The 13,459-nt window shown below is 43.7% G+C and overlaps 1 protein-coding gene across 5 annotated transcripts in view; it reads left to right on the top strand.

Moving 5' to 3' along the window:
* ALG9 (ALG9 alpha-1,2-mannosyltransferase) overlaps positions 1 to 13,459 on the top strand; it is a 227,939-nt gene that overhangs the window by 121,610 nt on the left and 92,870 nt on the right. For all 5 annotated transcript variants that reach the window (XM_040325408.1, XM_040325407.1, XM_040325404.1 and 2 more), the window contains exons 12-13: positions 11,332 to 11,479; positions 12,881 to 13,010. In XM_040325408.1, coding sequence (XP_040181342.1) covers positions 11,332 to 11,479; positions 12,881 to 13,010 — 278 coding nt within the window. The remainder of the gene's footprint in view (positions 1 to 11,331; positions 11,480 to 12,880; positions 13,011 to 13,459) is intronic.

Below are 13,459 nucleotides of genomic sequence, written 5' to 3'. Positions count from 1 at the left end.
TGAATGTATGAGTTTTTTGGCGCACTTTCAGAAAGTGCAGCACACCTGCAGGATATAATAGAAGTATATGGCAAAGCACAGCTAACCCAGGAAGGTCGTCTGGGTTGTGGTGCAGGTAAACTGCAGCACATCAGTGTGAAAGCAGTTTTATTGGGGCCCCCGAACAGTAAGGGTTCATTTACATTTGTAGTTTGGGGGGTGGTTAAATCCCCATAGGTGAGCTGTGTTTTTACAATCCCTGCCCCAACTGCACCCCCTTTAGCTGCAGTGACCAGGAGTGTACATATGCCACAGCAAGAGGTATACTCCCTGCCTTGGTGGGTATAGCACCTGCCAGGCATGACCTATACAAGTGAATGAGGCCGCTCTGCAAATGCCCTGAAACATTGTGTAGTGCAGCAAACAAAGGGTTAAAGCAGTCAGTGTTGTGTTGCTTTCTCACCATCTGCTTTAACCCCTTGGACCCCACAGAAGTATGCAGCTGCGGGAAGCTGGCAGAATGACCCCATTTACTTGAATGGGTCGAAATTTGCCAGGTTGTAGCACCCACCAAAAGCAACAGGGGATTTAATTCCTGCTCTGGCATGTGTACACCTTTTGGCTGCTGCCTCAGCAGCTCAAGGGGGTAGGGATTGGGGGCAGTAAATCCTTGAATCAACCACAATCTTACTACTCCCAACTTTGTGCGAAAGAGCCCTAAGGGTGCCTCTGCTGAATGCAACTAAGGGCTCATTCACAAGTGCAGCAGGCACTGCCGCTCCCCTGAAAAGCTATCCGAGTGTGTTTGACAAGCAGTGATGAGGCGATATGTTGTATTCTTCACCAACTAATTTAAACCCATGATGAATCCACGCAATTGTGACATAGTAGTACAGCAATTCAAGGTTTAAAGTGATTGTAAGAGCCGGGTTACACTGGGGCGATCCGACTTCCAGCGCGACTTCCAGAGGCGATTCCGACATGACTTGAATGTGAACCACAGGGCGACCTGAGGCGATCTGGGGCGATTTATAAATCGCCTCCAGGACAGGGAATGTCAGAAATGGCCAATCAGAGCTACTAAGCTCTTCTGACATCATTCTTCTTCCTGTTTGATTTCTTCTTCCCTGTTCCCTGTTTTCCTGTGTCTAAAATGCTCTCTGTGCGTTACAATAGATTAGGGATCTATTGTTGTTGGGGGATATGTTGTTCCTGCCAGGGATCTAGTTTGTCAAGGATCTATTGTTCTCATGTGAACTTGTGTTCTGATCAGGGATCTATTGTTGTTGAGGGATCTGTTGTTCCTGCCAGGGATCTAGTTTTGTCAAGGATCTATTGTTGTTCTCATGTGAACTAGTGTTCCTTTCAGGGATCTATTGTTGTTGGGGGATCTATTGTTCATGCTAATGAGCTAATGTTGTCAATGATCTATTGTTGTTCTCATGTGAACTAGTGTTCCGATCAGGGATCTATTGTTGTTGGGGGATCTGTTGTTCCTGCCAGGGATCTAGTGTTGTCAAGGATCTATTGTTGTTCTCATGTGAACTTGTGTTCCGATCAGGGATCTATTGTTTTTGGGGGACCTATTGTTCCTGCCAGGGATCTAGTGTTGTCAAGGATCTATTGTTGTTCTCATGTGAACTAGTGTTCCGATCAGGGATCTATTGTTGTTGGGGGATCTGTTGTTCCTGCCAGGGATCTAGTAATGTCAAAGATCTATTGTTGTTCTCATGTGAACTTGTGTTCCGATCAGGGATCTATTGTTGTTGGGGGATCTATTGTTCATGCTATTGAGCTAATGTTGTCAATGATCTATTGTTGTTCTCATGTGAACTAGTGTTCCGATCAGGGATCTATTGTTTTTGGGGGACCTATTGTTCCTGCCAGGGATCTAGTGTTGTCAAGGATCTATTGTTGTTCTCATGTGAACTAGTGTTCCGATCAGGGATCTATTGTTGTTGGGGGATCTGTTGTTCCTGCCAGGGATCTAGTGTTGTCAAGGATCTATTGTTGTTCTCATGTGAACTTGTGTACCTTTCAGGGATCCATTGTTTTTGGGGGACCTATTGTTCATGCCAGGGATCTAGTGTTGTCAAGGATCTATTGTTCTCATGTGAACTAGTGTTCCGATCAGGGATCTATTGTCGTTGGGGGATCTGTTGTTCCTGCCAGGGATCTAGTTTTGTCAAGGATCTACTGTTGTTCTCATGTGAACTTGTGTACCTTTCAGGGATCTATTGTTGTTGGGGGACCTATTGTTCATGCCAGGGATCTAGTGTTGTCAAGGATCTATTGTTATCATGTGAACTAGTGTTCCTGTTAGGGATCTACTTTTTTGGGGAATCTATGGTTCCTGTCTGCATCTACTATTGCCAGCATGGGATATACTGTTCCTGCCAGGGGATCTATTGATGCCGGTGTGCTCTATTGTTGCTGTCTTCAAGAGGGAGTTCATGCCGCCATTCTCTGTGCAAACAAGCGGCATGTATGGAACTACAACCAGCATGCCTAGGCAAGGAAAATAGACATATAATAAAAAGGTTAAACTTACTTTTGGCAGTGCGGTCGGTCTCAGACAATATGCCCCAATCCTCAGGCGAGAAATGTCCAGCCAGGCATTGTCCCTCTTCATTTGGTCCTTGTAAAAGGGGTCCCTCTTGTCGTAGAGGCATGGTCTCTCTTTTACCAGCCTTATAAGGGACTCATTATCCACGGCCTCTTTCCTAACTCTGACAGCCTTGCTGCAAACAGAGACAACGTACTAAGAAAGTGAAAGTAATCCGTGCCAAGAAGGTGGGAAGAAGGTGGGGGCTGCCTGGGGACAGGGGAGTACCTGGTGGCTTCTGGGTAAATTCCTCTCTGCTTCCTGCAAAATCGCCTCACTATGAACAGTGATCAGACTTGAAAGCTACTTCCATTGAAATCAATGGGTAGGAATCGCCTACAAGTCGGATTGAAGTCGTACAGGAACTTCTTTTGAAGTCGGATCGCCTTGAGTAGTGTGTATTAACACCACTCCCATTCACTTGCATTGTTTTTCTTGACAGCACGACTTGGGACGACTTGAGGCGATTTCAAGTCGGATCCAAAATCGCCCCAGTGTGAACCGGCTCTAAAGCAGTGTTATTTATATTCAATGGTATTTATTGAAAAGATTTAAAAGATGTATACAACAGTACAAAAGCGTTTCTACACATCCACCAGCATTGGCAAACGCAGTCAAGGACCCATACATATACCATATAAGTAATGCAGTAAGTTATAAAAAAAAAGTACACAAACTCTGAAAAAAAAAACAGGATACCACCCAAAGAGTAACCTTTCAGGAACAACATATCTAACAGTGCGTATCCCAGGGCAAAAGTCCTCGGGCACAAAATTGTAAGCCCATCTTGCTGCTAATTCCAACATCTGAGCAAAAAGGGCCAGTGTTGGAAAGCACTTGAAAGACAAATTGAGAGAAAAAAAAGAAGGGAAGTAAAGAAGAAAAAAGGAAGAAAGAAATATGAGAGCTACCGTCCAGGACCCCAAAATCCATCAAGTAGGATCATAACTACATCGCCAGTGTCCTCAGGTCATTGGTAAGATACCCAAGACATGGGTCCCAGACTTTATGGAATACTGTATTTATCGGGGTATTGCGCGCACCCGCGTATAGCGTGCACCCCCAGCCTGGAAGAGAAATTTCAGAAAAAAAAAATACTTGGTTTGAATGCCCCTCGTCGGTGTCTTGCCCAGCATCCATCGGCGGCCTTGTCCGGTCCGGGTCCGGCGTCCATCTGCGGCCTCGGTGGTGTCCTCCCGCGCTGTCTGAGTCGAATCCCCGCTTCCCGCGCAGTACACTCGGGCACGCGCGGCTTCTTACGCATAAAAGCTAGGAGGCGTCGCAGAGCGTGACCGCGAGCGAAGCCGAGCCTAGCCGAATGTACCCGAGTGTACTGCGCTCGGTATATGTCGGCGGCGCAGTTCAAACTCAGCGCGGGTATCGGCGTATATCGTGCACCCACGACTTTCCCCTTATTTTAAGGGGAAAAAAGTCTGCGGTATACGCCTATAAATACGGTAACTTCATTTTGTCCTGTACCAGTGCCGTCAAGCGTTCATTCAGCATCAGCCAGGACATTTTTCTCTTGAGCTGATCGAATGGCAAATCGTAGATCACCACCATTAGTAGTTAAAAAAAAAAATTATTCATAAAAATGCAATAAAACTATCCCCTATTTTGTAAACACTATATAATTTTTTATTTTTTTTTATCAAAAATAGGTAGAAGAATACGTATCAGCCTAAACTGAGGAACATTTTTTTAAAATATATTTTTGGGGGATATTTATTATAGCAAAGTAAAAAAATATTGAATTTTTTTCAAAATTGTTGCTCTATTTTTGTTTATAGCGCAAAAAATAAATACCGCAGAGGTGATCAAATACCAACAAAAGAAAGCTCTATTTGTGGGAAAAAAAGGACGCCAATTTTGTTTGGGAGCCACGTTGCATGACCGCGCAATTGTGAGTTAAAGCGACGCAGTGCCGAATCGCAAAAGGGGACAAGGTCCTTAACCTGCATAATGGTCCGGGTCTTAAGTGGTTAAATGGAAATTTAGACTTAAAGCAGCATTTTAGGCTATTTTTAGTTTATTAAAAGTCAGCAGCTACAAAAAGTATAGCTGCTGACTTTTATTAAACAGACACTCCCCTGTCCCACGGTCCAGCGATGCGGCTGCATTGTGGTGCCCCACTCCTCTCTCTCGCCTCTCCACGGCACTGTCATCGGAACTGTGGGCACCCGGCCGTGACAGCTTGTGGCTTCACGGCTGGGTGCGCACTGCGCATGTGCGAGTGGACAGGTGATCATCTGGGACCTGTCATGTGTCCCAGAAAATTGCCTAGAGGGAGTGGCAGCCTAGGGGTAGAGGAGGAGTCGCCTAGGCAGCCTGAAGACTGAATGAAAAAGTGGGACAGGAAGTCCCTCTCTAAAGTAAGTACCCACTCCCCCCCCCCCAAAAAAAAATACATGCCAAATGTGGCATGTAAGGGGGCGAGGAGTACTTAAAGTGGAAGTTCCTTGTCTAAGAGTGGATTATGGCAGGGAGATGTTTAATGTTTCCCTCGTATGACTGTTTAGAAGACTGAGAGTGAGCCATGTTTCTCGAGCTCGGCCATGAGGTTTGGAAGGGAGATCATTGGATTGATCTTTGCTTTTTTGTATATACAGTACAGACCAAAAGTTTGGACACACCTTCTCAATCAAAGAGTTTTCTTTATTTTCATGACTATGAAAATTGTAGATTCACACTGAAGGCATCAAAACTATGAATTAACACATGTGGAATTATACATAACAAAAAAGTGTGAAACAACTGAAAATATATTTCATATTCTAGGTTCTTCAAAGTAGCCACCTTTTGCAGCAGACACATCTCTAGAACTGATAAGAGGAGACTGTGTGAATCAGGCCTTCATGGTAGAATATCTGCTAGGAAACCACTGCTAAAGAAAGGCAACAAGCAGAAGAGACTTGTTTGGGCTAAAGAACACAAGGAATGGACATTAGACCAGTGGAAATCTGTGCTTTGGTCTGATGAGTCCAAACTTGAGATCTTTGGTTCCAACCCCCGTGTCTTTGTGCGACGCAGAAAAGGTGAACGGATGGACTCTACATGCCTGGTTCCCACCGTGAAGCATGGAGGAGGAGGTGTGATGGTGTGGGGGTGCTTTGCTGGTGACACTGTTGGGGATTTAATCAAAATTGAAGGCATACTGAACCAGCATGGCTACCACAGCATCTTGCAGCGGCATGCTATTCCATTCGGTTTGCGTTTAGTTGGACCATCATTTATTTTTTAACAGGACAATGACCCCAAACACACCTCCAGGCTGTGTAAGGGCTATTTGACCAAGAAGAGAGTGATGGGGTGCTGCACCAGGTGACTACCTCTTGAAGCTCATCAAGAGAATGCCAAGAGTGTGCCAAGCAGTAATCAAAGCAAAAGGTGGAAGAACCTAGAATATGAAATATATTTTCAGTTGTTTCACACTTTTTTGTTATGTATAAATCCATGTTAATTCATAGTTTTGATGCCTTCAGTGTGAATCTACAATTTTCATAGTCATAAAAATAAAGAAAACTCTTTGAATGAGAAGGTGTGTCCAAACTTTTGGTCTGTACTGTATATATGTATATATATATTTGCTTTGGAAGAATAAGTCACCTCTAACTTTGGGTGTCCTATGTATGTGGATGCTGCTGTCTTATGTAAAACTATTAGTTTCATTTTTTTACATTTTAGAATGGGGTGCCTCGAAATTGTCTGAAAGAAGGTTAAACTGTACCCTACATAATACATTTGTATAAGGTATAAGTTGGCGTAACCCTGAGAATTTTTATCAAGCTTTTTTTTTTTTAAAAGGTATGAATTGTTCTTCATTTGCACTTTGTTTTAAATTGAATGTTGAGTAACCAGTATTGTTTGTAGAGATATGCAGGTCTTCTGTGTTTTGTCTAGGCCAGGGCATGCAAATACACTTTATGGTCAAAAGATTGTGGTTGCCTGACAGTTAAACATGGGCCCTATTCACACCTAAGTGTTTTGTATTTTAAAGGGGTTAGAAACCCTCGTATTTTTTCACCTTAACCCCTTGACCACTGGGCACTTAAACCCCCTTCCTAACCAGACCAATTTTCAGCTTTCAATGCTCTCACATTTTGAATGACATGCAACACCGTTCCCATATGAAATTTGTGTCCTTTTTTCATACAAATAGCGCTTTCTTTTGGTGGTATTAAGTCACAGATGGGTTTTTTTTTTGCGCTATATAAGAAAAAAGACTGAGAATTCTGTAAAAAAAATATGCATTTTTCTTCGTTTGTGTTATAAAATTTTGCAAATTAGTAATTTTTCTTCATAAATTTTGCCCAAAATTTATACTGCTACATATCTTTGGTAAAAATAACCCAAATTGGTGCATATTTGGTCTTTGTGAAAGTTCTAGAGTCCACAAGCTATGGTGCCAATCTCTGAAAATTGATCACACCTAAAGTACTGACGGCCTATCTCGTTTCTTTAAACCCTAACATGCCAGGAAAGTACAAATACCCCCCAAATGACCCTTTTTTGGAAAGTAGACATTCCAAGGTATTTAGAAAGCGGCATGGTTCGTTTTTTGGAGTTGTAATTTTTTCCCACAATTCTTTGCAAATCAAGATTTTTTTTTTAAAGGACCCGTGTGCGCTCCCGATTCTGGGAGGACGTCAATGTACACCCTCCTAGAGTTATCGAGCCGCAAAGTAGCCGTCATTCGACTATGGTGCGGTCGGTAAGTGGTTAATGCATCCTATGGTTAATCCATTCAATTAAGGTGAAAAAACACCTTGCTGTGTCCGGCCCCCCACCCCCCCCCCTTGTTTTACTTACCCGAGCCCTGAATCTCCGTGGGTATGATCCTGTGTCGCTTTCCCCATGGCTTCTCGGCTCTTTATCAGAGACACAGCCCTGCCGCCGCTTCCCGCTAGGGGGCGCCACATGCACTCCATTGGCTCCTGCTGCTGTCAATCAAATCCAATGACGCGGCCACCGGGGGGTGGGTTTGAGTCATAAACTCGGCGGCTATGGACGCCGATTGTATGACACGGTAGCACGCCTGCAAGGTAACCCCCCTGGGAGAGAGCTTCCCAGAGGGGGTTAGCTATTGAGGGGAGGAGCCGCGAGAGCCTCCATGGGACCCCAGAAGACGACGATCGGGGCCAAAACGAGCTGCACAATGGAGGTAAGTATGACATGTTTGTTATTTAAAAAATAAAAATGAATTAACCCATAGTATCACTTTAATGCTCCAAAGCACTCAACATCCGACATCCTATGTTTTTTAGTTGTACTTTTTTCACATCTGAGCATAGTATCAGTTTGTAGCACAAATTAGTATATGAGCTTATTTTGATCTACAAGCTTTAAGCATTTTTGGTGCCTATAGACTAATGGGAGCACCTGAAAAACACACAAATATGAGTCAAAATGCCCATATTGCAATTTTTTGTCCCCCTAGTAACTATATTACCTTTGGCTAAAAATTATTAAAAATGTGCAAAAGGCTTGTGCAAAGCCAGCCTGTGCAAAGCTGGTGTCTTGTCTTTCTGCACCTCCCTTTCTTCATGTGTTCAATACATTTTCCCTGTGTCATTCCACTTTTTAACACATAACTTAAAGCGGAGTTCCACCCAAAAGTGGAACGCTTGCTTATATTCTCCCCCCCCCCCCCCCGGTGCCACATTTGGCACCTTTCAGGGGAAGGGGGAAAAGGGGGGCCTGTTTTTGATAGGTACACTTCTGGAGGCAGGCCGCTGCCCGATCTCCCAGAAGTTCGGCCCCCTCCTCCTTTTCCATCGCCGCTGAGCCAATTGGAAAGCGCAGCTCTCTTCTCGTATGCGCAGTAGGGAACCAGGAGTGAAGCAGAAAGTCCTCGCTGCCTGGTTCCATTACCAGGAATGGCGACGGCAGCCACCTGCAGTTGATCTTAAGATCAACAAGGGTGCAGCCATCACAGGCTCCCTGTACAGGTAAGTGCCCTAATATGAAAAGTCAGCAGCTATAGTATTTGTAGTTGCTGACTTAAAAATGTTTTCACCCAGGCTGGACCTCCTCCTTAATTTCTGAAATTGTTTCTTTTGGTTTATTTATATGTATGGATTGCATGGGTTGTTACCGACATGTGGTGAAAATTTCATGTCACTAGTGCCTTTAGAAATATAGTTACCTAGAAAAATGGTGACGTGTTCAATACTTATTTTACCCGCTGTATGTAGCGTAATAAATACATTAACATATGAAATATTGCCACTTTGTGTCTCTAAACATATTTAAATTTACTGTCAAGTGACATCATTGATGTGCGTTTTTTTCTTTTATGGATCTTCACAGAGCAAGGATAGGCTCCTCAGACCAGCCCCAATCGAATTTGCAGCAGTGAAGACTTTAAGCATATAAATGCACTGCGGGTGTAAATTAGGCCTTATGTGAGCTTATTGGCCAGCCAATAAAGCATGGGCATTAATAAGGAGTTGGAATTCTCCTAATGAGGACATTACAGTCTCGACTCTTCCAAGATAACTTCCTGCAAAATTTTGCAGCATGTTTGTGAGAATTTTAGCATTTGTGAGGTCATGTATTGATGCTGCAGCAGAAGACCTGGCTCACAATCTTTATTCCAATTAATTACAAAGGTTTTGTTAATAGTTAGGGCTCTGTGCAGGCTGCTTGCATTTTCTCCACACCCAACTGGCCAAACCATGTTTTCATGGAGTGGCTTTGTGTTCAAGGTCATAGTCCTGATGATAAAAAAAAGCAGCCTTCCTCAAACTGTTGTCTTAAGGTTGGAAACACACCATTGTATAAAATGTCTTTATATAGCATTAACAGTACCCTTCAGTGGTAAACATGAACTTATAATAAATATTTGCACAGGTGTCCACATACACTTGGCCATTAGTAGGTGTGATGCCCAGTTGTCCGCAAAGTTTTTGTCATATGGGGTTATTTACTGAAACTAGAGTGTGTACAATCTGGTGCAGCTCTGCATAGAAACCAATCGGCTTCCAGGTTTTATTGCCAAAGCTTAAAGTGGTTGTAAACCCACATTTTTTACTTTTACCTACAGGTAAGCCTATAATAAGGCTTACCTGTAGGTATAAAGAATATCTCCTAAACCTGTACGGTTTAGGAGATATTCCCCCCGCAATGCGCCGCTGATTGCAGCGGCGCATTCGCAGCGGGGATCCTCGGCTAAAGGACCAGCAGCCGCCGGACCTTGCCAAATTGAAGTCTCCCGCGCGCATACTGGAAGACCAGCATCCAATCAGCGTTTGCAACAAGTGGTATTGAGCGTTGCTCACTGCTCTGACGGATGGGGGGGGGGGGGGTTGCCCAGTCAGAACACGATTGCTCAGTGGGGATATTGCTGCACTAACATCAGATGTGTTAGTATGGCGATCTAGAAGTTGTTTTTTCATTCAGTCTGCTGGATTAAACAGAAATAAGCTTTATAGTGTATACCCCACATTAGTCTAGAGGACATGTTTTAAGGTTGTTTAACCACTTGCCGCTCGCCAATGACAGATTGACGTCGGCAAAGTGGTTGTAGAATCCTGACTGGACATCATATGACGTCCTCAGGATTCTGAGCCGCTGCGCGCCACCGGGGGCGCGCATCGCAGCGATCGTTGTTGCGGGGTGTCAGTCTGACACCCCGCAACACCGATCTCGGTAAAGAGTATCTCACGGAGACTCTTTACCACGTGATCAGCCGTGTCCAACCACGGCTGATCACGATGTAAACAGGAAGAGCTGATGGCTCTTCCTCACTCGCGACTGACAGACACGAGGAGAGCCGATCGGCGGCTCTCCTGACAGGGGGGGTTCGCGTTGATTGTTTATCAGCGCAGCCCCCCCTCGGATCGCCACATAGACCACCAGGGATGCCCACCAGGGAAGGGCAAAACAAAAAAAAAATGGAAAAAAAAAGTCCAAAAAATAAAAGTCTGGAAAAAAAAAATGGGGAAAAAAAAAGATGCAAAAAAAAAAGATGCCAATCAGTGCCCACAAATGGGCACTGACTGGCAACAAGTAAATCAGTGCCGCCCCACAGTGTCCATCAGTGCCACCCCACAGTGTCCATCAGTGCCACCCCACAGTGCCCATCTGTGCCGCCCATGAGTGCCCATCTGTGCCGCCCATGAGTGCCCAGTGCCGCCCATGAGTGCCCATGAGTGCCGCCTATGTGTGCCCATCAGTGCCGCATACCAGCGCCGCCAATCAGTGCCACCTCATCTGTGCCCGTCAGTACTACCTTGTCGATGTCCATCAGTGCCATCTCATCTGTGCCCATCAGTGCCACCATATCAGTGCCCGTAATTGAAAGAGAAAACGTACTTATTTACAAAAAAATTACAGAAAAAAATAAAAACGTAATTTTTTTCAAAATTTTCGGTCTTTTTTTAGTTGTTGCGCAAAAAAAAAATCGCAGAGGTGATCAAATACCACGAAAAGGAAGCTCTATTTGTGGGTAAAAAAGGACGCCAATTTTGTTTGGGTACAGTGTAGCATGACCGCGCAATTGCTATTCAAATTGCGACAGTGCTGAAAGCTGAAAATTGGCTTGGGCGGGAAGGTGTATACGTGCCCTGTATGGAAGTGGTTAAATTATTATATCTGGAAAATAAATTGATCTATGGTCATCCGATGAGCTTGATGTGATTTAGAAGAAGGGAAACATCCAAGCTCCAGTTGCGATCCCAATTGAGTCAACTCCACTTGATGACTTATACATATGTTTGGTGCTTACGTTCTGTACTTATATTCAGGTTACCATGGCCCGTTGGATTTATACCCAGAGTTTCATCGCATTGCCAAAGACCCATCTATTCACGCTGTTCCAGAGGGCAAAAGTGTGAATGTGTGTGTTGGAAAGGAATGGTACCGGTTTCCCAGCAACTTCCTTCTTCCAGATAAGTAAGTGTTATTGCTTTAACAGGTATTCTACCTAGCAAAATATCTTCTAGTTGCAGGAAAATAAAGACGGCAAGTAACCACACGACAAGGGGGGGGGGGACTACTCAGACTGCAAGAGCAGTAAATACTGCAGACATGGCCACAACCGGTCTGAGTATCTGAACAAGTGGGGTCTGCTAACCACAGTTACCAGACCAAAAAAGAAGCAAATTTAACAGTGCGTACTCCTGGAGGTTTGGAAACACAAAACAACTGAGGGACAGAGGAAGTGTGTCTGATTTGTGTTTCCTGTAGAGGGCGGAGCCAATCATCTCTCAAGTAGCTGTCCTGGAAGGTGAGGGGGGGGGGGGGGGGAGTGCATTGTGGAGAAGTTTTAAGCTAGCCATACAGTAATTGTATTTTGCACAACATTTGTAATAAATTTGTTCCATTTTTGTTCGTTCTGCTGCTTTGTTTACATGCTGAGCATGGTTTCTTCATAATTTGTCAGTCTTTAATCAAAATAAGACCCAACATTCTGTATGTCTATTTGTGGACCTGAGTCAGAAGCCATTTTTATTTCTGACTGCATGCAGCAAGTAACAAACATTGACGTCATCAGGCCGTAAGCACCATCTGCATTAAAGCACTGTTTTTTTTTGTTTGTTTAAACATGAAAAAGTGGCTTTATTTGTACATTTTTCAATATATATAGATTTATGCATATCTGGGGCTTAATTAGCTATTGGTGAATTTCACATTTCAGTTTACTTGCATAATACCACTTTAAATATATTGCAAATATTTGCTTTGTGCACCTATGAGCACATGAGAAATATTGCTAGTGTATGGCCAGCTTTAGGCTGCATTCGCACGGGTGTTTAGCCATGCTGTGGATCTCAGTGACAAGAATCTGCAGAGTCCTACAGCTGGGGATTGACAGCTGTGTTAGGATAGCTGCTGAGCTTGTACAGTGCAATGACAGGCTGTCTGTGGCCACAACTATTTATGACTATTCGCACAGCCAGTGATTACCTGCACAAAGTGTGTATCCAGCCACAATCACAGCAGGTAGTAGTTGGCCGTGCAAAGTCATGAATAGCTGCAGCCACTGACAGACTACCATTGCACAAGCTGCCCGTGCACAGCTGTCAATCCCAACCGCAAGAACCAGTAGAGTCTTGCCACTGGGATACGCAGCATGGCCAAATGCTCATTCAGCTTCAGCCTTAGGCCCATTTCACACAGGCTTCATCTTATATAACGGCAGTGCAAACAGCAAGCTTTGTCAACGCATTTTCAGAGCTTTCAGCAAACTTTGTTGAAGCTTTTAAACTACTCCTAAAGAAAAGTACAATTACTACACCGGCGCTTCAATCCTTATCTCCCATTTATTTTATATTGCACGTGTGTCTTCTGCAGTTGGAATCTCCAGTTCATTGAATCAGAATTCAGGGGACAGCTACCTAAACCGTATGGTAAGGGCCGACGAGCAACCAAAATCATTCCCAAGGACATGAACGATCAAAATCTGGAGGAGACATCAAGATATGTAAGTTTACTGTTAATTTTTTTTTGTTTGGTTAATTTTTAATGACCTTATTCAGTTAATCAAACCGGATTTAGAATTCAAAGTCCAAATTTAGGCATTGTGTGCAGTTGAAAATGCCTAACTTTTTTGAAATAAGCGCTCCCTAGGGATACTTTTCATTGTGGCATCCTCTGTGACCACAAATATTTTAGGAAGCTCCGTTATACTCTTCTTTACATTGGTGCATTCTACATTTGAAATGTAGCCTCTGAAGGTGAAAGTACATGACCACTTTAATAAATCGTACCATCATCCATTTGATTTTGAACATAGAAATTGCATCAGGGGGGGGGGGGGTTGGGCCCATAGTTGGACTATAACGGTACTGGTAAAATGAATATAAACTGTACAATAACAAATATAAAAAAAACATTTTTATTAAATACATCAGCAATGAAACACAACAAGGG

The sequence above is a fragment of the Rana temporaria genome, chromosome 10, assembly GCF_905171775.1.
Source record: "Rana temporaria chromosome 10, aRanTem1.1, whole genome shotgun sequence".
Lineage (NCBI taxonomy): Eukaryota > Metazoa > Chordata > Amphibia > Anura > Ranidae > Rana > Rana temporaria.
This window is presented reverse-complemented; position numbering and strand designations above follow the sequence as displayed.